Genomic DNA, 16,055 nt, shown 5'->3' on the forward strand with positions numbered 1-16,055 from the left:
AACAATGTCAATACTAATACATGATTGTTTATTTTACACTATTATATGTTTTATCAAATAAAAATTAAACAAATAAAAAATATAATTATAATTAAGAAAAGAAATGTACATTTAAAATATATATTTTTTGGAGGGCCAAAGACTTCATCTTTTCAATTATAGAAAAGAATAATTAGTTTTATAGAAGACGTAAAAAGGAAGAGAAGTTACAACATTTTTAGGAGAAAAGACATAAAATCATTATTGAAGTTGTCCCGAATTTTCAAAACGACTCATTAACTTTGCAACCGTCTTATTACCCCACTAAATAATTTTGAACATATATTATTATATCATTTTTCGTCTACATAACATAGGGAGTAGTGTGCACTCTCTCAAAGAGAGTGATCAACCTAAAGTAACTGATATAATTTTATTTTTATAAGTATTTTATTATAAAATATATTTTCTTGTTTTCTTATTATTTTAACTTTTTTTCCTTTTTATTTTCTCTTTCTTTTTCAAAAATTTATTGTCATTTCCATTGAAGTTTCTCACTTTCAATGTCACCATTTTTACACATTTTCACATTCCTTTTTTTACTACTATTAATTTTACTCTCTTTAATTTTAAAACTTTATCCAAATATTTTCTTACATTTCGAACAATTTGATAAACCCATTAGATTTCAAGATGATTAGGAAGTATCATATAGTTTTCTATCCGATTTCAATTAAGTTCTTTCAATTTTCGGGATTCATTGATTCTTTTAAAATTATCATTTCTAATTTTGAAGTTATATGAAAATGAGTAGTTGATGATACCTTCAAAAATTTAAATTTTCTTAGAAAAATAATTAATTTTGTCATCAATAATTCAATAAAGTCTAAAAATAGTATGAATTCTATAAAGAATTTGACCGGAGAAGAAGAAAAAAATAAAAATAAAAATGGGGTGGGGTTCAACTTGACGTGGGGGGTGGGGTGAGGGTGAGAGGTGAATAAAAAGAAAGAAAATGGAGGGATGGATCACTTGAAAGCGGGAGGTGGAAGATGAAGTGAAATTTAAAATGAAATCAAAATTAAAATAAGTCAAAAGGTAAGAGAGAGAGAGAGAGAATAAAGAAAAAACTTAAAATGAAAAAAAAATTAAATTAACACGTGTCATGTAATGATTGGTGTGTGAATACACTTGCTTCTTAAAATTTGGGGCTGATCAAAAAAATAATATAATAATACATGTTCAAAATTGTTTAGTGGGATAATAGGACGGTTACGTTGCAAAGTTAAGGTGTCTTTTTGAAAATCCGGGACAACTTCAGTGGTCACTTTATGTGTAATGAGTTAATGTGAAGAACCCAAAGGTTAAACACGTCTAGTGGTGACAAATGGACGGGTTAGGTCAAATTTGGGCGGGTTGAAAACGGGTCAACATAAAATGGGTAATACTTCAACCCGCCCATATATAATATGGGTAAAAATGGATTGGGTAACAAATGGATTTGGTAAAATAATAGTTTACCCATATTTTCATGAGAAAATAGTACTCTACTTAAGAATTCAAGATGGAGAAAATATTGTAGTCTTTTTTTTAGACGAAAAATGTTAAAATACTTTATTTAGTGATATTATATCATAAAAGTCAAAAAGAAAATCCTATAACTTTTCAATATAAAATAAATTTATGTAATAACAAGGAGAAAATATTTTTAATTTCAAAGTAAATGAATATTTGCATTTTAGGACTAAAACATGCTTAATGCACTTTAAACAATGTCAATCCTAATACATGATCTGTTTATTTTACACTATTATATGTTATCCAATATAAAATTAAACAAATAAAAAATATAATTATAATTAAAAAAGAAATGTACATTTAAAATATATATTTTTTTGGAGGGCCAAAGACTTCATCTTTTCAATTATAGAGAAGAATAATTAGTTTTATAGAAGACATAAAAAAGAAGATAAGTTATAATATTTTTAGTGATATCATGAATTTTAAATGAATAAAACTTGGAAGCTTAACCCATTTAGCTAATCCATATTTTACCCATATTTTTATAGGTTGAGTATGGGTATCAACCCATATTTTACCCATATAAAAAATCACTCACCCAACCCATTAAAATATGGGTGGATTGGACGGGTTATCAAAATATGAGCTCATTTTGCCAGCACTAAACACATCATATTAATGTAAATTTGTAATACATTCTTCAATACACAAAATCAAATGTTAGCTAATGAAAAAATATATCAAAGACATACATGAGTTGACAGATTACATCTTGTTCAAAGGTAAACACTGATATCTAATAGAATAACCAAGAGTTTTAGAACTTAAAGTTTGAAACTAAAATCTAAGTCACTGGCTCTATATACTAAGGGGGTGTTTGAGTTGACTTCTTTTAAATTACTTATAAGTTAAAAGTCATAAGTTGAAACTTTTTTTTTTTTTTTTTTTTTTGTATTTTTTCAGCTTTAAAAAAGTACTTTTAAGTAGTTTTTTGTTATCCAAACACTTTCAAAATAATAAAAAAGTAACCTATAAGTCAAAAGTCACCAAAAACAAGTCACCCCAAACACCCAAAAAATGATATAAATATAATTTACTGATTTACAATAGGATTATCGGTTAACACGTTAAGAAAAAAAATTGAATCATTAAGAATCGATAACCCGATGATGATAAAATCAAGACTGTTAGCAAAATCGCTGAACAAATTACCCATTACCAATAAACCAATAACTATTTTAATTTGAAATATTTGATTCGATTTCGAACAATCCTACCCATTACCAATAAACTAATAACTTTTTTTTTTGCTTAATTAATTATTTCGATTCGATTTTGAACAATCCTACGAGAGTGTAAAAAATAAATATGTATCATTAAAATTTTTATATAAAAATATACATACATATGCAATTATATTTTTTAATAGATATTTATATAGTTAATTCGATTCAATCTTTTTTTGTTCGCATAAAATTAAACTCAAATTTTATCAATTAAAAGTCAAAATCAAATCAAGTCGAACATATATAGAGATTTTTTTTAAAAATTCAATGTGTGAACACCCTAAATTGCTTGTCGAATTCAAATTGTATAATTTGGATTATTTTTTTGTTTTAATTAGTAGCCACACGTACGTTGCGTAGAATTTGGAGGTTTTCTTGTTGCAACGACAACAACAAATTGGTTGAAAGCAATAGTGATTATTTTCTATTGTTCTGAAAGCACTAAACAGATAATTCCATTGCACTTGTTTGATTTTCAAATTTTGTGTCGGTTTGGATTCACTTATATAAATATTTTAAAGTTAAAATAATTTTTAAAGAAAATACTTTTAAATATATAATTTCAAATCAAAAATCATAAATCATCGGTCAAAACCAATCCAGGCAACTAGTTTCTAAAGCATACAAGTTGCGCTTGGTGCTTTGTCAATATTTGCCAAAATTTTAAAACTATAATTATATATTTTATGTTAGAGATAATTTACATAAAAATTAATCAAAAAAATAAAATCATGCAAATTCCTTAGCCATAACAGAATTGCATGCCAAGACAATATTGAGTTTCTTTTTCACGTCCGATATTCATATTTAAATTCGAAAAATCCCACGTTAAAGATAAAGTGCTCCCTAACAAAAATAAATCCGTACCCAAAGAGACTTGAACTCTCGAGACCTCTAGCTAGTTAAGTTCAATCACTATAAAGGCTGCAAAATATATTCGCCATGAAAAATTAATGGTAGAAGTTTAAGATATTTCGTATTTTTTTATTATGAAGAAATTGCAAGCTTTCCTCAAGTGAAAATTCAAAAGGAGTTCATCACAGCCGTTCGTTTCCCTCCAAATCTATAAATTGGCGAGCAAGAGCTCCTTTTGCCTTCATAAACATGGCGTTTTCACTTCAGCTCCAACAAATCTTCCCTTCCCCCATTAAATTTTGCTCCCAACCAAAATCACCAAACCCTCAAATTTTCCCCAATTTAACAAAAAGACTGTCAATTCATCCACTTGCCTCTGCTCAAAACAACGCCACTAGCAACATTGACCACAATTATATCGTCACGGACAAGAGTTCAATCAATGAAGAAGAAGTGTCGTTGCCTCCAGAATTGAGGAGAGAACTGATGCCGAAACATATTGCAGTGATAATGGATGGGAATAGAAGGTGGGCAAAGAAGAGAGGATTACCGGTTGCGTTAGGTTACGCAGCCGGTATTCGAGCTCTTAGGAACTTTGTTAAACTCAGCTACAATTGGGGAATTAGGGCTCTTACTCTATTTGCTTTTTCCTCTGAAAATTGGTTCCGTCCTGAAGTAAAGTCTATAACGTCCCCTTTTTTTCTTCTTCTTCTAAGGGCTCAGTTATTGATTTGTGTTGTTTATGTTATAGGCGGAAGTTGATCTTTTGATGGGCTTGTTCGATAAAGTACTGAAAGATGAAGTTGAAAATCTTGCCAGGTAAATGGTAACGTAGATATCGAATTATAATACATTAGCCAATCGAACAAACTATATATCTATTGATTTATCTTACCGCAAAATATTGAAATCGAACTTAAAAGTAGCGATACTATATTTTTGAAAAAACTGAAAACTAAAATTACCAAACTGAAGTTTTCAAGAGTTATGTTTCTCTAACCAGGGCGGATTTACCCAACTTTTTACTGGTTAGATGGAACTAAATAGTTGACTCAAATCTTTTTTGTGTTAAGAAATCTATTTGTATATAATCTATCTCGAACCGAGTAAACAAAAGAGTTATGACTTCAGAACTCATAAACTTTAAATCCTCATGAAGCCACCTCTTTTCGTGGTCGTCTCTTGTCAACACCTACTAACAATGTGTTAGTTAATGATCTCCCTAGGGGGCTGCATAAGGGGAACTAATCCCAATATACATTTCTGCATTATAACTCATACAAAGTTTGAATTGCAGTATAAAACTTTGGATTACTAGTGTAATCTTGCATAAGTAATACGTTTGCTTCCGGTGTAAAATTCTACTACTTAACAACAAATGCAGCATTTTTCGTTTTTGTTTTATGCTTTCTAGAATGTGGAACAATCAAAATACACATATCTGCATAACCTCTCCTCTTTTCCTTCTTAGAGCTTGAACTTTGAGGTATTATGAATTTATGATCGACTCTGTATAGTCTAATGAGTTCCTTTATATGCTTCTTCATTGGATTTATACAGAGCAGGGATTCGATTATCTATAATTGGCGACTCCAGTAAGCTCCCCAAGTCATTGCAGGATTTAATAGATAAAGCGGTAATGACTACTAAAGCAAACTCGCGACTTCATATCCTCGTTGCAATTAACTATAGTGGACAGTATGATGTTGTACAAGCTTGTCAAACCATTGCTCAAAAAGTTAAGGATGGTACTATCGAACCCGAAGACATTAATAGTTTCCTAGTAGAACAGGAATTACTAACAAAATGTACTGAATTTCCAAGTCCTGATTTACTTATAAGGACTAGTGGGGAGCTTAGACTTAGCAATTTCTTACTCTGGCAGTTGGCCTATACTGAGCTCTTCTTTTCTCATTCACAATGGCCTGATTTTGGTGAAGCTGAATTTTTAGAGGCTTTATCTTCTTTTCAGCAAAGACAGAGGCGCTACGGTGGACAGAGTTCCTAGCATCATGCTATGTGAAACAAGTTCGGAGTATGTTACAGAATGGATATAGACATTATTCATAGTAATACACATAGTTATATTTAGGTAAGGGCGTATATAGGTGGAGGCTATGGGTTCATGTGAACGTGAACTCATGCTCCTTTCCCTAAACCATATATAGAAATGTATATTTATACAAATTTACGTATATGGGTGCATCCAAGCTCAAAGTGTCCTATGTGGTTTAAATTCCACGATTGTCTTGTAATTGCGTTCATCTCTATAAGTGAAATTGATGGTTCAGATTTCACGTATGCCTTGTTATTTTTTCGTCCTTTTCCAAGCATTGAGCCCGGGAGTATTTTTTTTTCTTTACCTTCTTTCCACAAACATAGTATAATGTTGTGTAATTAAATCAAATATCTAGCGGATGACATATAGTCAACTGGCTCAACTGATCCCAACATTTTGGGGTTTCGACATGGAGTAAGATATTTATGTGAAAATCACTAAATTTCTATAACAATTTAATCTTGAATCCATAATTTCTAATGTGTAATGAGTTAATGGTAAGAACCTAAAGGTTAAACTCGCTAAATTAATGTAAATTTGTAATACACTCCCTTAATACAAAGTAGAGTGTCTAACTAATGCATAGCATGAAAAAATGTATCAAGGCATGCATGATTTTTTAAAGTACACTCTGCCAAACGACCCCTTAATCCCTTAAATCGCTCATAAAGGTAGGGGCGGGGCTACAACCTACACTATTAGGTATAGGTTGGGACAAATAAGAGGCTCTAGTTTTGTATTAGGAGATTTATTGAATTTGCATAGTATTATATTAATTGTGAATCTAGTAACGAGCAATGGGTTCGATAGAAAATTTGTTGAATTTGCATAATATTAAACTTATACTTCTATTTTTTTTAATAGCCACACGTACGTTGCGTAGAAATTCGAGGTTTTCTTCTTGCAACAGCAACAACAACTTGGTTGAAAGCGATAGTGATTATTTTCTATTGTTCTAAAGCACTAAACAGATAATTCCATTGCACTTGTTTGACTTTCAAATTTTGTATCGGTTAGGATTAGGGTTTTGTTCAAACTCGAATCGAAATCAATAATTTAAATTGAAAGAAAAAATTATTGAGTTATCGATAATAAATTATTAATTTAGTGATTTCGATAACAATTTTGATTTTCTTTTATTATTGGGTTATCAATTTTTAACGGTTCGAGATTTTTTTCTTAATGAGTTAACCGATAGCTCAATAATAAATAAATAAATTATATTTATGCATTTGGTACATATGTCTTTGGCTTATAGTTTCATACTTTTATTTGTGGTTGTCTAGGACTTTCGATTACTCTAAAATATGTAAGTGTTTGCTTTTGAGCAAGATGCAATCTATCAACTCATTTTATGTTTCATTTGGTTTGCCATCTTGTTTCTAAAGGTTTTTTTGTCCCACTTTAAATTAACTTACTTTTCTTTTTAGTCAATCCCGAAAAGTATAATACATTTTATTTCAATGAAAGGATTTTTTGTTATAGAAATTTCTATAATTCTTTTTAGACCACAAGTTTTAAAAGTCTTCTTTTCTTTCTTACACTATGTGCCGAGTCAAATTACCTCACATAAAATAAAACATAGTACTTTTTTTTATCAAATTTAATAGTTATAAACTGATAATCAAGCTGATAACGAAAGCAATAATGATCACCTTGTTTTTCAAGCACCTTCGGATTTGCTTTTATCTATGAACTAGTAGTTTCTCAAGCATACACGTTGCGCTTGGTGCTTTGTCAATATTTACCAAAAAATTTAAAACTAATATTATAAATTATGTTAGAGATAATTACATAAAACTTAACAAAAAAATAAATCATGCAAATTCCTTAGCGATAACGGAATTGCATGCCAAGACAATAATGAATTTGAAAATAAATACAACATTATATTTTCCAATCTTTGTGTACTCTTTTTTTTTTTCTATTTAATTAGTAGAAAAGAAATACTTCTTCATTTCATTAATATAATGCAACCCAAAACTCTTCCCTATATCAAACTTGATATTAGAGTATTAAGTTATTTAGCTTCAATTAGTGATGAAGGCTGCAAAAAGATATTCGCCATGAAAAAATAATGATAGAAGTTTAAGATATTTCGTAATTATTGATTATAAAGAAACTGCAAGCTTTTCTTAGTGAAAATTCAAAAACAGATTAGTTGCAAAATCATTTATAAACCAAAATAACGCTATAATTGAAGGACCAAACTTGTTACTTTCATTGTCATTGTTTATGAGATTAAGGATATTCACACAAATTGAGTGGCATAAAAAGGATTAAGTAATATGATGTGACTTTAAAAAATTACAATTATTTTTTAATTTTTAAAAATATTACCTCACCTGTTTCTCTTACCTTCTCCAAATCAAAGTTAAGTGAACGACTTTTTTATTTTTTATTTTTTATAATTTAGTTGATTAATGCTCTCTCTTAGGTGTGAGCATGATATGATATGGTACGGTACTGCAAGTTTTGAAATCGTAATGGTATTTGATTTTTAAATTATTATATATTTATCATATCAATTTAATTTGGTATGGTTCGGTATTTTTGAAGTTCGGTTTCGATATGCTATGGTATGGTAAATTGGCAATCATAGTTTGTTCAACTTTGATTAATATATATTCGTATAATAGAGTATTATGATTTCGACAATTAAAAAAGGTCTCAATTATATCATATTAACACATCACACATGTAGAAATATACTAGAAAGTGCGCACGGAGCCTAATCCCAACAATTTGATTTGTAATGTGTTCAAATATGCAACATTTATTATTAAAAAAAAATGGACCAAAAAAAAATATCTTACCTTAAATTTTTCGTCATTACAAATTGTATCAGCATCAAGTTAATAATGCATTAGTACCATAAAAAGGATATAGTTGGTGCATAGTTAGGTTCGTCTGATAACCAAAATAACTACACTCAAATGTTTCAACAATTGATATAACACATTGATTTCATAAAAATCACGGGAAAGAATCATCAACAATTGTAATTTTGAGAATTAACCAAAAAAATAATAATCTCTGATGATGTAATTTCACACAATTTTTAGTTGAGAATTACACTACTAACAATGCTAAGAATATTAATGATAGATCCTAAAATATTTCTCATGATCTTGTAACTGTTGACATTAATCTAGCTTTCATTTTTTCAAGCAGATTTTTTTTCACATGAATGACAGTGCTTCTTCAGCGATACATTTGTACCTTTCAGGAAAAGTAAAATAAAATATAATTCAGGAGGAAAGTTTTCCTCTAAATCCATAAAAAGAAAGTGACTCTGATGGAATAGTTAAATACCACTCTAACTTTTTCAATTTGCTTTCTCCATTTGTACTTAGTCCCTGACATAAGCATTGTGTGTTATTGTTAGAAAGTCATCCACCTGGAGAGGAAGGCATAATAGAGAATTAGGGATCATGACAAATTTCAACGGAACAAATTAACACATTTTCAATTACGTCAAATAAGCCCATTTGACCTCAAAAGTGCTATATATATATATATGATTAAAAGGTTAATTGTATTATGGCCATTGGATGAGTTTGGATGGCTTAAATTTAAGGTGAAGAAACACAAACCATATACTTGCTTCAATAGCACGCATGAATTAGCTGATTTTGGGAGACTTTGATTGTTAGTTTTTTTTTTGGACCTATTTTTGAATTGCAATTGTAGGCAACTTCTTGGAAAATAACCACCATTGATTATAGTTATAGCCCTCAATTAATTGCCTATTTTTCAACTCTACATAATTATTGTTATAGCCCTCAATTAATTGCCTATTTTGTAACTCTACATAAATTATTGTTATAGCCCTCAATTAATTAAACCTAAGTCACTAATATCAATATTAGACATGTGACTGTTGACACCCAGTCAAGAAATAATTTGGGGAAATAAAGATGATAGTTAAATCACTTTTTTTATAGATATGGTTCTCCTAACACTATACAAATTGATTCCTAAATATTAATAAGGTAAAATAAAGATAAATGTGGATAAAATATAAATGGAAAAGGGTTAAAAATACCCTTAAACTATTCGAAATAGCTCATATTTACCCTTAAACTATATTTCAGCTCAAAACTACCCTTTCCGTCAAACTATTGAGTCAAAAGTGCCCTTCTTATTAACGGAAGTTGTTAATGCCACATGGTATGCCAATTGCTGATGGAGAGGATTGCGGTGGAAGTTAACAAAATCCCAGAAGAAATAAAGGTATGCCTGGTGTTTCTGATGATTGTCTGAATAGTCTATTTTCATATGTGATGCATATCAGCAGCTTCACCATTTTCACTTCCTTTAGCACTGTAGATGATGATGTATATGGATTGTTTTCTCATTTTTCATTTTTCCACCAGGAAATGAATTTCATCAGTGAAGGATCAGTCTTGCACTGTGCTCAAGAAGTTGAAGACTGTACGTTGGGGCATCTCTGGGATGAATTGAAATCTTCTTGTGACTTCATTAATGCTCAAAATGAAGTTGAAACTTTTAATCGCCATAATCGATGGAAGAAGCGATTGAGGTATTGCCATGGTGCCAACCAAATTTGGAATAGCTTTCACTTTTAAGACTATGAACCAGGTACATTCTTGTCTTTGTTGTACACCCTAAAGTTCCTAGTTAGGTCCATGTTCCTTTGATTAGTGATTAGTTTAATTATTGCCTTCATTCTACTCTGGCCCAGGTGTCTGGATATATTTAAGCTGTTTCTTTGGTACCTATGAGCATGATAACAGCCGTTGTCGGGCATCCGGGAAGGGCCGGAGCACAAGGGTCTATTGTACACAGCCTTAACTTGCATTTCTGCAAGAGGCTGTTTCCACAGTTCGAACCCGTGACCTACTGGTCACATGGCAATAACCTTACCACTCATGCGAAGGCTCCGCTTCCATAATAACCAATATTAAAACTTGAATTTACTCAGTCTGTAAATGTTGAACTTAGATACTGCCTTCACTTGCTACCTAAAATAATTGAAACTGATCTTCCTCAGCCAAGCGGTGGTTTGCTTGGTTTGGGGTGTGTGTGTGTGTGGATATTTCTTCTAGCACATCGTATTGTTTTATTCAAATTCCTTGTGTTGCATGTCAATTTTGTTTGCAGATTATGAAAAATATTATTACCTGCATCATCTAGTTTTCTTGCCAATCTAGGTACCTAATGCTTCTGCAAGTTCTGACATGTATGGAGCTGCAGTATTGGATGCATGTGAGCAAATAAAAGCACGGATGGAGCCTATTGCAATTTGCATCCAAGTCTAACTTCAGCTCTTTTGAGGAGGTGTTTCTTTTTGTGCTGGCTTTTAAGTAATTTTTTTGATTTGATATCTGTTTTATTTCATTCCTGACTTGCTTGTCTATCATTTAAAATATGTTTTGAGGAGGAAATGATAAAATACTCTACTCGTGAATTTCTCTAATTTAATGGGCTAATAGGTACATGAGTAAGTGATCTAATTAAATTAAAGAGCAGACATGGTGAGGCTGTTCAAATCAGTTGTGGCTTGTGATCATATTGTCTGTTTCGTTTTCCTTTTCTCCATTTTATCACACTCAATTTTTCTCCTTATGGAATACTAGCTCCTCATTTTTCAGATAAAAAGGGATATATGCATGCATATTCATTCCCTGATACACCTTCAAATTATTTTGATTGGTTTCTTCCTACAGTAACTTCTTCAGGGTTAGGCACCAATTGTGAAGAAGATGATTACAAGTGGTGCTTACTGCTTACAGCTTTTTCAGAGCCATGGGAGGTCCAATAAGAGTCCTTCAACAAATTATGTAGTTGCCTAAGATGAATATATATTTGTTAGATGGTAAGCGAAGAAGAAAAGGAAGGTGGAAATAATTCAACGTCAGAAGAGAACAAAACGCGTTGATGCAAAGGTATATATGACCTCCCCTCCATAGAGAGTTAAGACAACATGTTCAGTATATTCATAATCTTGCGAATTGAAACATTAAATTAGAAGAAACTCAAAAAAGGCTGAGTATCTGCAAGAACGATTTTTTGCAATGGAACAGCTTTACCTTTTGGCAAATTTCTGTTTTTGTTTTGATACAAGATCCCATGAGTCAATATTCTTTTGTATGTGAAATGCACGATTTTTTATCTACAGTAATGAAGATAGGATAAACTGCTGGGACACACTATGAGATGAAATCTTATGACACTCAAACAGATCATATGCTTTACAGACACTACTGGTAACTTAAAGAACTATAGCTCTTTCCATACACCTAAATCAAAGACTTAATAAGATACTATAATTCAAGGCTACCTCTGGGAAATGGGTTCTTAAGTATGATCTTAATAGAAACAGAGTTCTATCAAGGTCCTTCTTGTTAAGAAATAAAGTAAGCAGATCAGCACCATTTTTTGATAATTCCTCTGCTGTTTCATCCTGAAGAGCGAAGACTAAGTAACATTAGCATGCAATACATTGTAAGTCATGAAACTGCAGAAATGAATAACGAGTAGCATAGGTCGAGGAACAAAAGCAAATATTAGATTCATATAAATGAACAATATACCACAACATAAAACAGAACTTTTGGCATCATCAAATGAAATGTAGATTTGAAGTGTCGGAGGAGTTTTACATTCCACTTCGTTAAATATGACAATTAACAGATGTTGTACAGCAACAATGAAGTTATGGATTATAATGCACTACGTATCAGTAACAACACACGTTATGATAAGCATTGTTTGGATGAGAGCACAACAACTTTTCCATTCAGATAGCACACAGTTTTAGCTTTCAACTAAAAACCTCATTTATGATTTACCGAACACAGTTGTATCCGTTAACATAGAATCTCATGGAAGTCATACTCATATTCACAACAAACACTTCACCTACTAGAAGACAAACTGCACATCACAGATACTAGAATTAAATTCTGTTAGGCAATAATTTTCTGTCAAAAATAAGTTGCATCCTGCTTGAGTCTTGGACAACACTTTTTTTTTTTGTTTTTTCTGTCGTATAGTCCCTTTATAAATGCACTTCTAAAATGATGACATCAACTAGTGATTCTCAACTTGCTAGCCATATATCCACCATGCCAAACAAAGCATAAGTCTTTAACACAACAAATATTAAAATAGAAAGGAATTCTAATAGAACATAAGGTGAAAACCGATGTTAAAAAAATAAACAGACAAACAATGCAAAACTTCCAATCGATACTTTCACATAACAGATTATAACGCATACGATCAGTTTACAAAATCTGCCTATCATCATTTTACTAAACATTTTAAAGCTTACCTCTTCCGCTGATTTATCAGGTATACGAAGTATTTTCTCGATGGAATTCTCGCCATGACAGACATTAACTGAGACGTAGGGTGATTTGTTGGCACCCGACGATGCATTATCTTCATCGCTCGAAACAGCAGGGTGGCTCAATGCCTTTAAAGATGAGACATATGTCTTAGGCCTCCAAAATCGAAGGGCCTAATTTTTAAGTAATAATAAAATTATCTTAAGCTTTTTGTAACAATAAATTCATAAATAATGTTTTAATTTGTTTCGAAACATTAAAGAATGTTTCTTTTTTATGGATCAATTTTTAAATTTAACTTCCACATAATATGTTTAAAGACCACAAGATTAAAAAATATTTTTGATATATATATATATATATATATATCTTTAGTTTAAGATCATAAAAAAAAAAAAACTTTTTTTTATTAAAAAGAAAGAAATAACTTGAATCTTATATAAAAAAAATAATTAAAATTTAGGCCTCCAACTTATTTTTGACTTTAGGCCACTAATTAACTTGAGCCGCCATTGCGAAACAACATCAAATTCATCGTCGTCTTTTCCTTCCGGCCTAGCATCATCATCATCAGGATGATCCTCAGGATCATCATCATCATCTGAACCATTTTTATCCGAGCTGAATAGCCGGCGAACTTCATTCACCAAGATATCAAACATGCAATGGATGAGAACAATCAAATTGTTAGACAATTTCATGAAAAATAAAGCGGAAAAGAGCAATAGCATCAATACATTGAATATCAGTAAAAATACAACATGTATTTGTACTACGATTAGTAGTACAAATCCAATCAACACAGTGAAAATTACTAAAAGGAGTAGAGGAATTTCCTTAGATGAGGTTTGAATAGAGGTGAGAATTTGAAACAAAAACAATGGGAAGAAGAGAAGTTTTGAGAGAAGAAGGTCCATAGATGAGAAATGATCAAAATGGCCATTCATGTATATGAGTTGAATTATTTTGGTCCTTTATATATATTGCCTTATCCAAATAGTCCTTAATGTATATAAAAAAAGTATCATTTTGGTCCATAGCCCTAAAAACTAACTAAAAAATAAAAAAAAACTGTTAAATTTAATTGTGGGTTCCACACTTGGACCCTTTCTTCCTCCATCTTTCTTCTGCCGTTTCTTCTTCTCCATCTTCTTTCTTCCACCATTTTTTCTCCAATTTTCAATTGATTTATTCTTTCTATTGACAGTCAAAATCCTCTCTTAAACACAAAATTTTCTTCAAATTTCAAAAAATGTTCATAAACTTTTATTTTCTATATCTGTTAGTTCAGTTCTTATTTTTAGTAATTTAAAAAAATATAATCATGCATTTGATTTGCAAAGTGGAGAAACTGGAAAAAATGTTTAAATTACTTAGAGAGGCGAAAGTAACACTGTTACTTAAAACACTTGATATGGGGGTTTTGCCGAATTGGATTTGTTGAAATGAGTTTTGAATTTACGAATGTTTTTTTAAAAAAAATTTGAAGAAATTTTTGTATTTAAGAGAAGATTTTGGCTATGAATAGAAGAATAAATCAATTGGAAATTGGAGAAAAAATGGTGGGAGAAAAAAGGATGGAGAAAAAGAAATGGCAGAAGAAAGGGTCCAACAAGGGTGGGATCTACCGTTAAGTTTAACCTTTTTTTATTTTTCAGTTAGTTTTTAGGTTTAAAGACCAAAATGATACTCTTTTTATATACATTAAGGACTATTTGGATAAGGTGACATATATAAAGGACTAAAATAATTTGACCCCTATACATGAAGGACCATTTTGATCATTTTCTCTGAGAATTTGAATAAAAAACAATGGAAAGAAGAGAAGTATTGTAATTTTACAAGAAGAAGAGAGTTCAAAAATTTGGGCAAAAGAACTTTTCTCCCACCCAAATCAATTGGAAAAACAGATTATTTTTTATCGATTAGTCTTAACAGATTAGATTAGAGTAAGGGGGCAGAATGACCGTTAGATTCGATGAAGAGTTAAATGCTCACCGTTGGATAGGATAGATTTTTGATGGCAGAAGAGATTAGAAGAAGGGGGCAGAATGACCGTTAGATTTGATGAAGAGTTGAATGGTCACCGTTGGATAGGATAGATTTTTGATGGCAAAAGAGATTAGAGGAAGGGGGCATAATAACCGTTAGATTTGATGAAGAGTTGAATGCTGATAGCAGGATTCGAGGCAATGCACAACATATTTCGAATCTGTCTCCTTCACCACTCGGACATATTGACTACCTCTTTCTCTTTTTGAAATTAATTTTATTTAATACGTTTTGCAATTTTGGGAAATATTGTAAGATGTTTCTCTCATATTACAAGTTTTTCCTATATTAAAGTGGTTATAATGTGCATAAATTATGGTGATGTAACTTAATTATGAGCTAGGAAATGTTGAAAGAAAAACTTTGGCAGCTTATATATGAGCCAGAATTGAGATGCTTTTGGTTGTTGATCCTCTGAATATATATGACCCTTTCATATTATTAAATTCATTTTTAAATAGTAAAGGTGTGTAATAGATAGATAGAATAAATCAATTGGAAATTGGAGAAAAAATGGTAACCTTTTTTTATTTTTTAGTTAGTTTTTAGGTTTAAGGATCAAAATGATACTAGTTTTATATACATTAAGGACTATTTGGATAAGGTGACATATAAAGGACTAAAATAATTTGACCCCTATACATGAAGGACCATTTTGATCATTTTCTCTGAGAATTTGAATAAAAAACAATGGAAAGAAGAGAAGTTTTGTGATTTTAACAGGAAGAAGAGAGTTCAAAAATTTGGGCAAAAGAACTTTTCTCCCGCCCAAATCAATTGGAAAAACAGATTATTTTTGATCGATTAGTCTTAACAGATTAGAGATTAGAGTAAGGGGTCAGAATGACCGTTAGATTCGATGAAGAGTTAAATGCTTACCGTTGGATAGGATAGATTTTTTATGGCAGAAGAGATTAGAGTAAGGGGGCAGAATGACCGTTAGATTTGATGAAGAGTAGAATGCTCACCGTTGGACAGGATAGA

General features: G+C 30.9%; 1 protein-coding gene and 1 long non-coding RNA gene across 2 annotated transcripts; both read left to right on the top strand.

The window, feature by feature from the left end:
- Nucleotides 1-3,728: 3,728 nt before the first annotated feature.
- LOC102581469 (dehydrodolichyl diphosphate synthase 2-like) lies at nucleotides 3,729-5,942 on the top strand. Its single transcript, XM_006338927.2, has 3 exons — nucleotides 3,729-4,316; nucleotides 4,393-4,460; nucleotides 5,202-5,942. Exons 1-3 carry the CDS (start codon nucleotides 3,891-3,893, stop codon nucleotides 5,647-5,649), a joined length of 942 nt encoding a protein of 313 aa, XP_006338989.1. The 5' UTR covers nucleotides 3,729-3,890; the 3' UTR covers nucleotides 5,650-5,942.
- Nucleotides 5,943-9,903: 3,961 nt separating this feature from the next.
- On the top strand, nucleotides 9,904-12,109 carry LOC107061402 (uncharacterized). The gene is made up of 3 exons (XR_001473951.1): nucleotides 9,904-9,936; nucleotides 10,080-11,004; nucleotides 11,394-12,109. It is a non-coding gene; the product is annotated as an uncharacterized lncRNA (long non-coding RNA).
- Nucleotides 12,110-16,055: the final 3,946 nt, after the last annotated feature.

Source organism: Solanum tuberosum, unplaced genomic scaffold, assembly GCF_000226075.1.
Source record: "Solanum tuberosum cultivar DM 1-3 516 R44 unplaced genomic scaffold, SolTub_3.0 scf00008, whole genome shotgun sequence".
In the NCBI taxonomy this organism is placed as follows: Eukaryota; Viridiplantae; Streptophyta; class Magnoliopsida; order Solanales; family Solanaceae; genus Solanum; species Solanum tuberosum.